The sequence below is a fragment of the Plecotus auritus genome (assembly GCF_963455305.1).
Source record: "Plecotus auritus genome assembly, chromosome: 8".
NCBI classification, from domain to species: domain Eukaryota; kingdom Metazoa; phylum Chordata; class Mammalia; order Chiroptera; family Vespertilionidae; genus Plecotus; species Plecotus auritus.
Genome location: NC_137782.1, coordinates 127,764,462 through 127,780,084, shown reverse-complemented (window position 1 = coordinate 127,780,084; position 15,623 = coordinate 127,764,462). Strand labels below are relative to the sequence as shown.

Sequence of the window (15,623 nt, the reverse complement as noted above, 5' to 3'; positions counted from 1 at the left end):
AACTCTCTACCTCTTTCCATTTCCTTCTTTCCCTCAAACAATACCCTACAAGGCAAGTTTTTTTTTTTTTTAATATATTTTATTGATTTTTTACAGAGAGGAAGGAAGAGGGATAGAGAGTCAGAAACATCGATGAGAGAGAAACATCGATCAGCTGCCTCCTGCACACCTCCTACTGGGGATGTGCCCGCAACCAAGTTACGTGCCCTTGACCGGAATCGAACCTGGGACCATTCAGTCCGCAGGCTGACCCTCTATCCACTGAGCCAAACTGGTTTTGGCAACAAGGCAAGTTTTATTATATCCCTGTTAGCAGGTGGGAAAATCGAGGCCCAGAGAGCTGAAGTATCTTGCCTATGTTCACACATCTAGTAAGTGATAGAACCATTGCTGGAACCCGTTGTCTATGCTCTTTCCTATACCAAACTGCATTGTCAAAGGCTATGTGTAAGGCTATTAAATGGCATTCCTTTTTATTGGGTTTATTAGTGTGACATTGGGTAATAAAATTATATAGGTTTCAAGGGTACAATTCTAGTATATCAGCTGTACATTGTATTGTGTGTTCACCACCCCAAGTCAAGTCTCCTTACATCACCATGTAGCCCTCCTTTGCCTCCTCTGTCTCCCCCCACCTCCTTTTCTCTCTGGTAATCACCATACTTTCGTCTGTCTGTGAGTTGTTTTGTTGCTGTTGTTGCTAGTTTTTGTTTGTTTTTGCATTTTGCATAGTTTTAGGCTGGCAGTGCCTTAACTGGGCCACTAAAACACCTGGTGGCTGTGGTTTGGCTCATATTCTGAGTCTTTATTATATCAACTTCCAGACCCCTCATCATTCCTGCTGAGAAGAGAAAGGAACTGAACTGGTCCATCTTTGAGAACAAATTTAAATGATGCCCCCATTGAGGATTCAGCCACAAGGTTTTCTAGGTCAGTGGTCGGCAAACTCATTAGTCAACAGAGCCAAATATCAACAGTACAACGATTGAAATTTCTTTTGAGAGCCAAATTTTTTAAACTTAAACTCCTTCTAATGCCACTTCTTCAAAATAGACTCGCCCAGGCTGTGGTATTTTGTGGAAGATCCACACTCAAGGGGCCAAAGAGCCGCATGTGGCTCGTGAGCCGCAGTTTGCCGACCATTGTTCTAGGTTATCATCTAACTCCTTTTTTGAAGAGTCCAGTTAAACTGTTGAGCAAACTAGTTGTATTTCACCCTGATGGCTATTTCTATTTTAGTTCTTGTCGTGAATTAGGGCATTTTTAAGCCCCTCTGGCTCCTTGGGACTACTTAGGAGGATATTTTGGCTGTCTGTGGGATTTTCTTTTGTTTGAACATTTTCAGAATCAGACAAATCCTCTTAGGAAAACTTGTTAATTATTCAAGAGGACCTTTCTCCACAGTGAAATCAAATTAATTAATAAATCACACAACGTGGGTATTTAAGCTTATGCTCCTAATCTCCCTTCATGCCACTAAATATGCACATGAGATTTTGGAAAAATCGTGTCAATTATATTTTCTGATAGAGAGAGTGGGCTGGGGTAGTTAGCGTGACCATTCAGCACCCATCCTGCATGAGCCCAGGCAGCTGTGTGAGTTGTGAAGGCAGCTGCTCAACAGTTCACATATAGCATAGGGCACTGGGTTGAGCTGTTAGAACACAGCATCGCTTTTTTTATTATTATTATCTGAAATCCACTGAGAAGGGAGGGAAGGGAACAGACTGAGCTATGAAAAAGCCATGAAGACTCTTTCCTCATAGGAGAAACCCAGCTGATCTGAAGAAAGAACATCTCATGACCCCGTTGGAGGACCCAAGGGTGCCAGGTAGGTTCCTCGCTCCAGGAGGAAAGGCCCCACCTCTGAAGACTTCACGCCAAGGGAGTGGACGCTGCTGCGTAGACCTGCTATGTAGGAGGCACACAGAGCCTCTGGGCACACATCTGACACATGCTGAGATCACGGGGTTGTCAAAACTCACAGGCCCTACCCCTCCAGTTTTGATGAGTCATGTGAAGAAACAGGATACACTCAGACAAATGCTGGTTACATATTTTTCATGACTTCAAAGTCTCAGAAAAGAAACTGAAGGACCCAGAACAGATGGTGAATGTTGGGGGTCACTTTACCCATGTCCATGATCAAGTCTGAAATGGAGGTAAGAAGGTAAAGAAGGTAAAATATCAGAGAGTACAGTATGTAGCTAATTTTTATTAAGGTAGCAAAACAGTCAGAGGTGAACCAGGGTTGGGGTGAGGCTGCATGATTCCATCAGTGTAATTCAAATGATAAAATGTGAAGATGAGAAGGGGGGAAGGGTAAAACTTGAAGGAAACCAAGGAAATACATAGCACATTGGGACGAATTGATTCAAAATGGCAAGGTGCGGGTGGGCCCTGTGGGCCACTGAGCAAGCAGAGCGCCCCCACTGGGCACTGGGCTGCAGCTCTGGGCAAGACCCCTGAATGGCACACCTGGATTCGGATCTCCCACTCAACCCTGGTTATAGAAACTTGGCGGCTCCTTAGGGAGATGGTTCGGCCACCTCTGCTTGTGTAACTTTGTAACCCTGGAAGGGATTTTTTGAAAAGTAAATAGACAATGAAAAGATGGTACTTCTATGTAGGAAGTGTGAATGAGGCTGTATGTTAATTTGTGTGTGATTTGTTTTTAATATGTTGGAGAATCTGATACATTAGAGAATTTGACTTACTAGATTTATAATTTGAATCGAAATACTTAGGAGGATTTAATTAATTAATTTTGTAATCAATGTTTAGATGCTCATGAGAACCTCATTTGCTGAATCTGTAAGTTTAATTCTTAAGAGGTTGAAATGCTCTAAGAGAATTTGATAGGCTAAATTTAAAGGTTTTGATTTACCAGAACTATGTAAGTCCTGAGGAAAACTTTTTTTTTGCTATTTATAAGTCATCCTGTTAGGGATTAAAAAAATTTTTTTAAACCCGATGCATTACATTTATGATTATAATTTAAAGTATTTAGGGAGATTAATTATTCAAGTTTATAGGCACTGTTTACATTTTAAGATGATTGGATTTGTTAAGTTTATAAAAATGTGTGACTATGGTAATTGGAAATATGTACGATCATTTGATTGATGAAGCTTGAAAATGTTAAACTACTTAGAAGGAAGTACTCCATCTCATGTTTAAGAGCTAATTGGGCATCAGTCAAAAGATAACGGAAAATGAATGTTTGACACTTGAACACGCATAAACTATATTTATAAGAAAACGTCCAAGATTTATAAGATGTGTTCAAAGGTGAAAGAAACAACTTTAACAAATTGAATATCTACTAAAACAGATGCAGCTGTAAAAGCGTTTGCTACGGCCAAGTTCTCCTTCAGACACTAACCATGCAAATGGTGCTTCCCTGTGAGGGTGGTGACTTTGGGACATACCGGATGTGGAAAGTGAATGGTTTTGGAGGTGGTGTAAGAGAAAATGATTGGATTTTTCTGGGCCATGGTATATCCAAATCATGGGCTCGTGGTGAGGGTGTGGGCATCTGAAGAGAAGGGGAGGATGCTGGAGAGCATTTAGCTCAAAGTTCGCTGACCCACTTACAAAGATTTTAAACTATAATCTTAGGGGGGGAGGATATAAATGTTTTACCCTGTTGCTGTTATACCGGAAATCAAGAGGATGCTGATACAGGAATGTATATGAATAATAAATATAATGGTGTGTCAGGGTTTATTAGCAATCATAATATTAATCTTAATTGAGCCTTTACTGACTATCAAGCAATGAATCAGAAACTTTCCATTTCTTTCCATTCCCTTCTTCCCCTCAAACAATACCCCACTGGGCAAGTTTTATTATATCCCTGTTATCAGGTGGGAAAATCGGCCCAGAGAGGTGAAGTATCTATGTTCACACAGCTAGTAAGTGATAGAACCACTGCAGGAACCCACTGTCCTACACCAAATTGCATTGTCAAAGGCTAGATGTGAGGTTATTAAAGGACACTCTTAAACAAAGGACATAAGAGGCACTCTATGAAGAGTCTCAAGTATTAAATATAGTGATAAAAGCTTAATTGGAAAATAAATCAAGTAAAGAATTTTATGAGAAGGGCAAGGAATCAGGCTCAGGGCTGCTTAGACAAAGTTCCTGGAGCAGTTCATATGCTGCATTAATTCTCACGCTGAAAGGCGTGTCTCAAGGACATCATTAAAGCATCTATTCATCCCCGGGGTTCCTCATCCATAGAGCCTCATATTTCCCCTTCGAATGGGGTGAAATCACAGCCTCAGGATGGCAAGAGGGGAGGTTTGGGCAACGTAAGCCAGTTCCCCATTCTGTCCTCCAAGTCTGTGACTTTCTCAGGCCACTCTGCTCAGATTTTCCTGTGTCTGTAATATTTTAATATATGAACTAGGTGTTCATGTAATTACAAAGTGTTTATAAGTCATCCTGTTAGGGATTAAAGTCATCCTGGGCACGGGACTTGGAGGGCTGGGTGGTGGGTAGGCTTCTGCTGGTTCTGCCTCAGAAAGGACAAGTAAAACAGTGCACTTCCTGTAGCTAGTAGGGGTGTTGGAGGCAAAGCCAGGGAGGTGACAAGAGTTGGGCCAGAAAAGGACCTATGAAACGTCTCAGCTTCCAGCATGCCTGGATAGACTTCAGTAAAGTGGGAATGATAAACACCTTCCCGTTTAGAGGTGTCCCCCGGGGTGTAACACCTGTCAGGAGCAGGATGTGGATCTGGAATCCAGCGGGGCCAGTCAAATGGAGGGTGGAAGAGGCAAGTGTGAATTAGAACATGTAGTTTTCTAGAAACATGGAGTTTTCTAGCAAAACTCCATAGTAGGCATATATTTGGCCCAATTTCCTTTTGCTTCAAGGCACAGTATCACAGGTGTGCTTTGCAGTTTGCCTAGTTCATTGGTTCTGGGAACAGAACCAAATAAAGTTTCCCTGTTTTCTTGGTGCTTGCAACTTAGTGGGAGGGAGGGGAGGGAGAGACCAACACATTACAGACTGTTACAACCTCACTGGATAAAGGACATGAGAATAGATAAAAAGGCACCTCATCTAGACTTGCAGGTTAAGGTCAGTTTTTAGTGGAGGTGGCACTTGAGCTAAATCTAGGAGGACAAGAAAGTTACCAGGTAGGATGCCAGCCCTACAGCAGGTTGTGAAAGACAAAATAATGGTATTGGGGTAATGCTCAGTTCTGGGCCTTAGTTAACCTCTCAGGGAAGAGGACCATTAACAAATGAGAATAGCCAGTAGATACAACCAAGGATGGAAAGATGAAGGAAGAAGACAGTTAACCAGGGATGGAGAAGCTTCAGGAGGGATGTATGGGAAGACAGCCTCACAGAAGTCTTTAGATGAGAAGGAGCAGCCCAAAATCAGAGGAAGATTTCAGTTCAACAATAAGAATACTTTTGTAATAACTCGAAATTGAGTGACTCTAACAAGTGAGACAAATTGAGAAAATATGTAAGCAGAATTTGACACTCTTACAATGGCCCTGTCTAGCTTGTGTTTGTGGGGTTGATTTTGCTTTGAGTGGAAACTTGTCAAAAGGGTTTCTAATGTCCTCACATTGCTTTTTTGCCTTCAGTGACAGCTTTCCTTAGGTGACATAGCATCTAAAAGCCACCTTGAGCAGGAGATGTAGGCAGCTGTCTAAGGCACATGAAAGCAAATTTCACAGGCCTCCCAGCTATGAGGGAGTGGAGAGTGGGAGGTCAATGCTAAAAGAAATTGTGCCTAATAATCTTTCCAAGGTAGAAACAGAATCCCCATTGGTATTGAGGATTAGGTGAGACAATGGATTGGAGAGCAAGCAATGTAAGGTGTCTTTATCAATTTTATTAGCATGAAACCTTCTGTCCAGTTTCCAAGTGACAAACATTAACAAATCATTTTGAAAATTCCCAAGCCAGTGTCCTGGAAGTTGATTAAAAAACAACAACACCCAAAATTCCACAGTGTTTCTTTGTACTTTGCTGTTTCTTTCCTCCCCTTCTCCATCTCCTCCTCCTTCTCCTCTTCTCCCGTTTCTTTATTTTACCAGTAAGTCTTTTCTATATTTTCAAGGATAGTTCTCTGCTCTGTCTCCAAGCTCCAACCACATAGCATTAATTGCATTGGGTTATAATGCTGTTCATGACTTTGTCAGTCCCCAAAGACTGAGAGCAAAAGAGCAAAGGCAGGGTTTTATACCCTCAGCATCTGGCACATAGTAGGTACTCAGTAATAGTTAGATGGATGGATAGATGAGGAAAAGCCATTCCTCTCATTGCCATCTAATTTTATCCCACCTTTATATGCTTTGCTGACACTATCTCTCACAGGTCACCAATGTTCTTTAATTGCCAAATCCAGGGTTATCACCCTTGGATCTTATGACACTAATGAATATGACAAGCCACAGGTCACCTCTCTTAACCTTTGTCATTCTACAGATCCTGATTTCTCCACTAAATCATTACCTATTTCTCTCTCCCCCCTTCCCCCCCCCCCCCCCCCCCCGCCACCCGACTCCACTGCCTGGTAGGACATTCCTGGGAATCTTTAGCCTCTGGAAACATATATGTAGATATTCTCTACTTTCCCAACTCCCATAGCCCTTCTGTTTGGAAAACTCCTAAATCTACATTTTGATCCCTGGCTTCTCATTCTCCAGCCCAATCTCTCAAGTTGCTCATTGGGCATTTCCAACTAAGTGTTATATCTCCATATCAAATCCAACAAGAACTGTACTCATTTTCTTTCCAACAACTTCATTCATTCCCTAATTCACTTGTGAATTTACTACACTTGAGTCAGGCTGTCATTCTCCCCAAACACTTTGCAACTTATTACCTCCACACTTGTGTCATATGTCTTCTTCTACCTATAATGTCACCTTTCTTTACTGTTCTCTCTAAATATCTTATCTAATCTTCAAGGCCCAACTCAATTGCCATCTTTTGAGGTCTTCCTTGGTCATCACTGCTTGACATTACTTCCTTCTCTCCTTCCCGTAGAATTTGTCAGTAAAACCCATATGAAAGGTGATTCCCAACACCTTATATTGTAGTTATCTTTCAATCAGTCTTATTTGCCCCAATATACAGCATAAGCCCTGTGAAGAAAGACATGAGACCCAGAGTCAGGAAATATCACCTTACCTGTGGTATTATTCTTTGATGATCTGAAGGTCTTATCTAAGTTTAACAGTGAATGTTTCTCTCTCATTCTATCATTTGATAATTCAATAATAATAATAAAAACAACAATAGTTAAAAAGTCTTGTGTATGTATTATGTGATTTCATATTGATAATTGCTCTATTTCCCCAAAATTGAACTTTGGTTTCTGACAGTTTAAAAAACACACACACACAGATTAACTAACTCAGTGGCCGGCAAACTGCGGCTTGTGAGCCGTGGTTTGCCTCTCTGTTGACTAATGAGTTTGCCGACCACTGGGATAGGGGCTTAATCACAAGGAACAACAACAGCCTGTAATTATTGGAATCGAGAGTCTAGGGCAGTGGTCGGCAAACTCATTAGTCAACAGAGAGGCAAATGGCGGCTCACCGTTTGAAATGAAAGGTCTTGACCATTCAGGAGACTGAAGGCTCTCATGAATAGAGGGAGGATGTGGCAAGTGCACCAGGGCAGCTCCAAGGAGTAGATGGGCACAGAACCTCTTCAGGAAAGGTCCTGCAGCCTAAATGACCCATCCAAGATGAAACAAATGAGTTTGATCTATGTCATCCCAGATATTCGAGTTTCCTGATTTGAAAAGATAAGGGGCAGCTGTGGTGGACAAGCTTCTAGGGCAGTGGTCTGCAAACACATTAGTCAACAGAGCCGCCGTTTGTCGACCACTGTTCTAGGGAATGACCATTCTCAGCAACACAGGAGTGTTTGGTCATGGGTTTCAAGGTCCATCTAAATTAGTGCAAAGGATCCTAGAATTTAAGCCTGGTCTCTGGGTGGGGAAGGAGTGCTCTGTGTTATACAATGGGATCCAAGTCTAGTCAACCAGGTGAGGTTCAAGGACAGAATGCAGCAGGCTGCTTAGACTAGTAGCTGAGTATGATGGGGGCAGAGTGGAATGGATTCCAGGTATCAGAGGGCAGAATTTCTGTCACATATGCATTTCTTTGCTCTTGGTTCCTCTTTTACTTTCTAAGAGAGTCCATTCCTTCTGCCTCCACCATTCTCCCTATCTGAGCAATGGTATGTTTGGTCCTGACCATGTTTCGTATTGTCCAGAGACCATCATTGTGTGGATGTTTCCTTTCACTCAAGCACAACACACCCAGAACTGGTCTCAGTGATGAGCAGCCTTCCCCTTTCATGTCACTGAAATTACACCTGCCCATTACCAGGTACAGAAGCACTGATACCAGGCTGGTGCTTTTCTGAGCCTTTGTTGCTGTGTGCTTGGTGCTAAGTCAGTTTACCTTTTGTTCCTATAGCCCCTCTTAAGGGGCTTAGGGATTAGTCCCCCTCCTCTGTTCTTAGGTGCCGCCCCTTAATAGTAAAACTGGCTACTATCACCAGCCCCTGCAAAATGCCGGTGTCACCTCTCAGTGTCCTCCTCCAACTTCTAAGTTCATGAAACACCACACGCACCTTTTGGTTTTTATAATAGGAAAAAATGTTACATTTTATTTTAAAGTGGGAGAATTGTAGAATTTCAAAAAGTACAATCCTTGATGTTAGAGCTTAATTAGAGGTAGACCTCATCTTACTTAGGTGTATTTGTCTCTGCAACTTTTTTATTCTATGTAACCATTGTCTCTAATAAGTAAGTAGTCTTCTGTCCAGCTGGTGTGACTCAGTGGTTGAGTATCAACCTATGAACCAGGAGGTGGTGGTTTGATTCCCAGTCAAGGCACATGCCCAGGTTGCAAGCTCGATCCCCAGTGTGGGGCATGCTGGAGGCAGCTGATCAGTGGTTCTCTCTCATCATTGATGTTTCTATTTCTCTTTTCCTCTCTGAAATCAATAAAAATGTATTTTAAATAAATAAACAAACAAATATGTATTCTTCTAAAGGGGATCTCTTTCTCCTATCCATTCTATAGAAATATTATAGAAAAGATTTAAAATAGTACTAAAATCTACTGCTGATTTTTTTTTCTGTGCATATATTTTGGACCCAGAAGGAAATTTGGCAAAGTTTATCAAGACAGTTGGACCCAGCAACTCCACTTCAATGAGATTCTTCTAAGAAAAGAACAAGGGATGTTCTCAAAGATGTATAGCCAGGATATTCATTTCAAAGTTACTTGTAATCATTACAAATAGAAACAAATTACATCTAAAAATAGAGGAATGCTTAAAAAAATTATTATAGCCAGGAAATAGAATGCATCCATTAAAAATCCTACCATTAAATCTACTTCATGACATGAAAAATGCCCAGGATATGATGTTAAGAAACAAACAAACAAACAAACAAACAAACAAAAAAACAACCATTGAAACTGTTTTTGTTATGGCCCCAGATTTATCCTTAAAGTGTGAGTGACCATATGTGGTAAACAACACAAAAAAAGTAAGTATAAACTAGCATTCCAGAATTTTGACTGCTTATCTGTCAGAGAGGGATTATAAATAATTTTTACATATTCTTTATAATTGTATGCATTTTTCAAATGTTTTAGAAACCTGTATTATCTTATTCATTCACTTATTCAACAAACATGTTACTAAACTGTGAGGTGCCAAGTACTCTGCTTTGTGCTGAGGAGATACACTAAACAAGAGAGGACAGACATGTTCCTTGCTTTGCTCAGAGTTTATAATCCTTTAAAATTAGGAGGAAACTTTTTAAAAAATTAATTTCATTTGACCCAGTGGTTCTACTTCTGGGACTCTATGCTAAGAAAATTAAATAACAACAACAACAAAATTATCATGCAGAAATGTATAGTAGTGTATTAATCGTAATAGCAAAAAATCTAGAAATCACCTAAATACCCAACAGTAGAGGGATTCTTAAAGTAATGATAGCACATTCATATAATGGAATAATAGAAAGCCATTATGCTTATGTTACTGAAGACGTTTTAATAACATGGGAAATGTTATTAATATTTTCCATTAATATCAACAGAAAAAAGCAAGCTATGAAATTGTATAGAATCTGACCTCAGTTACGTAGTGTAATAGTCATAAGAGAAATCCAAATGCTAACAAGTGTTATTTTTGCATAAGGAAGTAGTGGTTGATTTGTATTTTTGTGTCTCATCATTCTCCAGTTTTCTGCAGTGAATGATGTTCAATTTTGTAATCTGAAAAAAAAACATGTTGCTTTCATTTTTTAAGGCTTGATTCAAAGATTATCTGTGAAAGATTCAAGGAACATACAAAAAGTAGCTTAGCATTTTCTCACAGCCAGCGTTGCCTTGCTGCAGAAGGGAGAGACCACTCATGGAGAGGGCTGAAGGCCCTTCCTTTCTAAAACATTCTCGGGAGAGAAGGGATGACCACAAACGCAGGGGAGCTACCTTCTCCAGAGGGCCTGAGGGGACTGATTCGCTGTGTGCTCAGGAGGTGAGCAAGGAAAAATAGAGGGAACATAGTGGGAGGGGAGATAGTTGTGGGAGGAGACTTGGAGACAACCCTGACACCTCATCCCTAACTCTACCTTGAACTCTAACCTTGAGCGTGTCGTTGATAATCTCCCTGGACTGTATCTGTACATTAAGGACATGGAGACATTTCTCGGTGCTGTCATTTCCCTCAGCTTTGGCACCAGAGATCCTCTGGCCTTACTGAGCAGGGGTCACACAGGGTCGGGATCCTGTCTATGATTTGCCTAGATAAAACAGTGGAGTTTGAGATGCCATATTTGAGGTAGCTCCATGCCCAGTCCACTGTGAAGACTTCGACCCTGACTCCTGCCCTAACCTTCTAAGTTCCAAGGGAAACAGCAGGGCTGTGGAACATGTCATTTTTATGGACGTCAAAGCAGAAGAGCTGTCCACGGGTGCTCATACTGGTTGACAGATCTACTGAGCTCACACAAGGTCCCAATGCAGTAAAAATACCAACTTCCCCTCTAATTTAGGGAGTATCCAGAGAGTGTGTATAAGGTGCCAGTTTTCACTGCTTCTATATGCGGTTATATATCATGCTATGGGTTTTCTAAGTTTAAGGGGGGCTGCTTGAGGTACAGGAGTAAATTGGTGCAGAAAGATGTACAAGTATACCTCACTCTCAGCAAACTGAATATCTGAAAACCAGAGTGGTATAAAAGGTACATTCACAAAAGAATTCATTTCATTCCCACTTTGAGTAATTGGTTTCTCCTACACATTTAAAATAAAATTGACTCACCACAAATTGTCTTACACACAACATATCAAGCACATAAGAGCTGCATAAGGGGAGGGAGGTGTCTGTGGAACATAGAAAGCAGCATTTGGACACCACTGCAAAGGACACACAGCCTTCTCTGATCTTAGAAGTGTTCATTCACTATACAAGCTGAAAAAAAAAAACCACTTCAAATTGATTGCAAATCGTAAACAATCTTTATGCAAAAGGTTTAATAGTTTGGGAATTTTTTAAAAAGTTTTTCGCCTAGTTCCTTCTTTGGGTTTCTCACATTCATTTATCTCAGCAATGCCATCAAAGAACCCGTTTTAAAATCACGGTGGCAGGTGTTTTAAACATACCTCCACATCCCCCGTAAATATTTAGCACTGGTGCACACAGAGATATACACAGAGATACATAGGACACCCACAAAAAAAGTCAATACAAATAGAGCTGTGTTCTAATAATCAATTTTCCATCATGCCACCTGGGGGCCATTCATTCCAGAGCACTAGCCCCTGTATTTGAAAATGCCAACCTTATCACGTTCTATCAGCTTCTGAAATCCTAACCTGTTGGCTGCATGAAAGACAGAGTTCACAACTGCCTTTGCCAAGCACATTTCTCTGTGGATACAGACAGGCTAACAACATTGACCTCACATTACAAGAGAAATTTAGAAAAACTCTTGGGTAAGCTCCCTATCTGTGGAGTGCCTTAAGAACAGAGTGCTGCCTCTTATTTCTGAGTCGGGAACTCCTAGCAGCGTAGAGGAAGCTGAATTAGAATCCTAAGTATTTCTGATTCAATGAAATGCTCTTCACATCCAAATAACATTGGAAAATTGAGGTGGGAGAAGCAAGTTCCTGAATCTTCAGGAAAAAGTGAAAAATGAGAAATTCTGGATAGGCATACTTAAAACTGGAAGGCACCAGGGGCTGCACCCCCTCTCTCCCCGAAGCAGGCCTGCAGGGGTACGCAAAGTGACAGGCAGGAACACACACCTTGGCCAAGCTTGGCTATCCCCTTCAGGCTCTCAGGGCAAAAGAGAGAAGAAATGTATGGAAAGAATCAAAGCAGGAGTTGAAAGGAAAGTGTCCAGGAGATGAGTAGGGAAGGGATGAAGAAAAGAGGGTTAAATGAAGAGAAAACGGAGTTTTGTCAAGAAAGGAGAGGAGACTGGTGATGGATGAAAGGATGGGGGGAAGGAAAGAGGAACTAGAGAAGAAAATGGTGAGATAAGACAAAGTGCCCCCATCAACAACTGGCCGTCAGTAAAAACCCCAGTACAGGTGGCCACCCTCCACCTTGAACCAGGCACCACCCAACCCGGCAGCCCATAGCAAAGCCATCGCCTTCTGTGGACACTTTCTCCCCTTTCCACGAAGGGCCAGCTCACCTATCCAAGGCCACGGCTGTCATGGAGTAGATGCTGGCAAAGACCGAGGCGATGGGGAAGAAGTTGTGGAACTTGCAGTAGAACAGGCCGTAGTACCACTCGTTGTGGACAGCGTAGGTGAAGTTCACCACCGTGTTGAACGCTGCCATGGAGGCCTCCGCGAAGGCCAAGTTCACCAGGAAATAGTTGGTGACTGTCCTCATTCTCTTGTGGGCCAAGATGATCCACATCACCACCACGTTGCCCACCACAGAGGTCACCACGATGGCCGTGTAGGCAGCTGCCCAAAGGACAATTTGCCAGGTTGGCTGCACGAACTGGTTGGGCTCCGAGGTGTTGGTGGAGATGTTTGGGAAGAGGTCTGAGTCAACCGGGAGGACGTTATCCATCCCGTGGCTGGGAGGTTAAGCTGTCCTCTCCGTACACGCCCCCACTTGGCAGTAGGGTCCGGCGGCCAGCACCAGGGGACAGGGTCCTGCTGAACCCAGACGGGAAAGCTGCAGGCTCTTTCCTTGCAAGCAGGACACTTGGCGCTGTGAAGAGGAATGCTTCTGGTGAGCTGTCTGGCTGCCCCTGCTGGCACTGAATGCCTCCACTTTCAAGCTTCAGGAAGCATTTGAGTTCGGAAATCTGGAGACAGCGTACCTTCTGCGCTGGGCTGGAAATGGGAAAGCAATTCTGTGGGTCCTGGTTCCAGGAAGCTGGAGACCCCGCCTTTCTGCACCTGCTGCTGCTTACAACTCGTATTCCCCCTGCCTGCAGCGGGGAAGGCAATGCTCTGTGCTTCGTGAGGACTTGGGGCTTAGAGGGTGCCCCTCACAGTGCGACCCATAAAAGTTCTGAGTCTATGGCTGGCATTCTGGAGCTCCGGGTGCAGCTGGACATTTTCCCTTTGCTTTCGCGTCCGCCGCCGCCACCACCACCTCCTGCAGCTTCGCCACCACCACCTCCTGCAGCTTCCCAGGCTCTTCTTGGCTCGGGTCCTGCTGGGCTAGGGAGTTAGCAGAACCTCGGCAGGCTGCGCGCGAGGTTTTTATAGCCCGCTGCATAGACGTCACCGGGAAGGGGCAGGACCTGGGCTGCGTACTCGCCAGTCCCCGTGCGCAGCGCGGCAGCTGCACCAGCTGTTGGCAACTGCCTCACTCCGCGTCGCAGCCACCACGCCTTTTGCAGCTACCTGCTGTGGGAGTCTGCAAGCCGAGCGCCCCACACACTCCGCCAGGGGGCGCAAGGTGTCATCGGAGTAATTGCGCGCGGGGTGGGGGTGGGGGTGGGGTAGGGGTGATGTCTGCAGCTGAAACCTAAGAGGAAAAGGAAGGATTTACAAAAGAGCTGTAATGACCGACACTCAACTTCCAGGGAGGGCAGCCCGGGGCGCTGAGACAGCTCTGCAGAGGCGCCTGTCTGCGGCTGTGGGAGTTGGGCAAGTGTGGGGGCGACATGCCCGTGCTGAGCCCCCGGCCGCGCTCCAGCTCGCGCACCAGCCTGAGTGCACCGCGCACTGGCTCTGGCGGCTACGGAGAAGCGAGAGGGGAGGATGCCTGGTTCCGGGTTTCCGAAGGAAATAACTTTCCTGAGGTCCTGTTTAGAAAACACCTCCAAAATACGTAGGTCCTTTCCCTGGCGGGCCGATTCTCCTGGGAGGCAGAGATCGGCTCTAAGCTTAGGGGACACCTCCCCAGCCTCCTTGGCAGCTTGGCCCCTCGCTCCATGAAAAACTCCAGCTGAGCCCGCCAGCTGAGCCTCCACACGCAGTTGAGTTGAGTTCCCTGCGAAGCGTGGTGAGCGCAGGAGCCACCCATACGCAGCGTGTCGCGGCTCTGGGCTCTCTGCCAGCACCCACTGCGGCTCGGGTTCGGCGCCTGGCGACCTGGCAGCCTCAGCCTCCACGCCCCCGGGCCTGCAGACCACCGCGGGGACCTGGGTGGCGTGGGGAAGGGGGTGAGGTTCTTCCCGCTCCCAGGTCTGCATAGGGACGGAAGGGCAGATCTGCCCGCCGTTTCTTCCCTCCCCGCAACCCCTGCCACCCTTACCACCCCTCCCTGGCGGGCTTCGAAGGAAGCCTGGTCTCCCAGTACAAGGCCATTTCAAACGGCCGAGCTGGTCCTGGGCATTGGGAGAAGGTGGGAAGGGCTTGCCAGTCGGCGCGAACCGTGTTTGGAGAAGCCGAGATGGGCTGGGGTTTGGAGCGCGTTCCGGCCAGACTGGCAGAGAGACGTGCGGTTCGGTGGGGGCCGTCTACCTCTCTGCGGGGACGGGGCGCTGTGGGACGCGGGCACCAGGCTCGGGTCGGGGCAAGCCCGCACTCTCTCGTTTAGGAACTAGTCCTGCCTGCTTGCGCGCGTCTCCACCGAGTGCTTACAGGGAAGCTTTTTAAAGCTTAGAAATGTATTGCCGAGATTTATGCCGAACTAAAATCGGATCCTCTCTCAGGGCGGGAAATCGGCTAGTTCACTCTGGTTTTGTTGAAGCCTGGAATTTCAGCATTATACGAATTGTGTCTGACACTGCTCGCTCCTCCAAGAGCCCCTAACCCTGAGGAGAAAACTCCAGTGAGGCCTCGAAGAGAAGGCGCCCCCTTATTTAGGGGGACGGCAAAGGGAACGCCTCCTCTGCCACACTGGGTCTTTCACAGGGAGAGGGTGCATGTACGTGTCCACCTTTACTGTTTCCTCCCAAGTTGTATAAAGCCGCTTTTCTCTTTTTTTCTCCCTGTTTAGTGGAGGCAGGCTGACATTCTAAAGGAACATTTCTCAATGCTTGGCGTGGGGAGGAGGGAGAGAAGGAAAGTAAAGAAAACATAAACCCAGATGCTGTGCCGGTGATAGTCCCGCAAGCACTTACAATCTAGGGGAAGAAAAAGAGACGACCACACAAACACACAATATTTATTACTGAGGCAGGAT

At 44.7% G+C, this 15,623-nt stretch overlaps 1 protein-coding gene across 1 annotated transcript in view; it reads right to left on the bottom strand.

The window, feature by feature from the left end:
• Positions 1-13,692, bottom strand: part of TACR1 (tachykinin receptor 1) — a 128,902-nt gene extending 115,210 nt beyond the window's left edge. Inside the window, exon 1 of the mRNA XM_080686480.1 lies at positions 12,718-13,692. Coding sequence (XP_080542606.1) covers positions 12,718-13,106 — 389 coding nt within the window. The 5' untranslated portion in view covers positions 13,107-13,692. The remainder of the gene's footprint in view (positions 1-12,717) is intronic.
• Between the last annotated feature and the right edge of the window lie 1,931 nt (positions 13,693-15,623).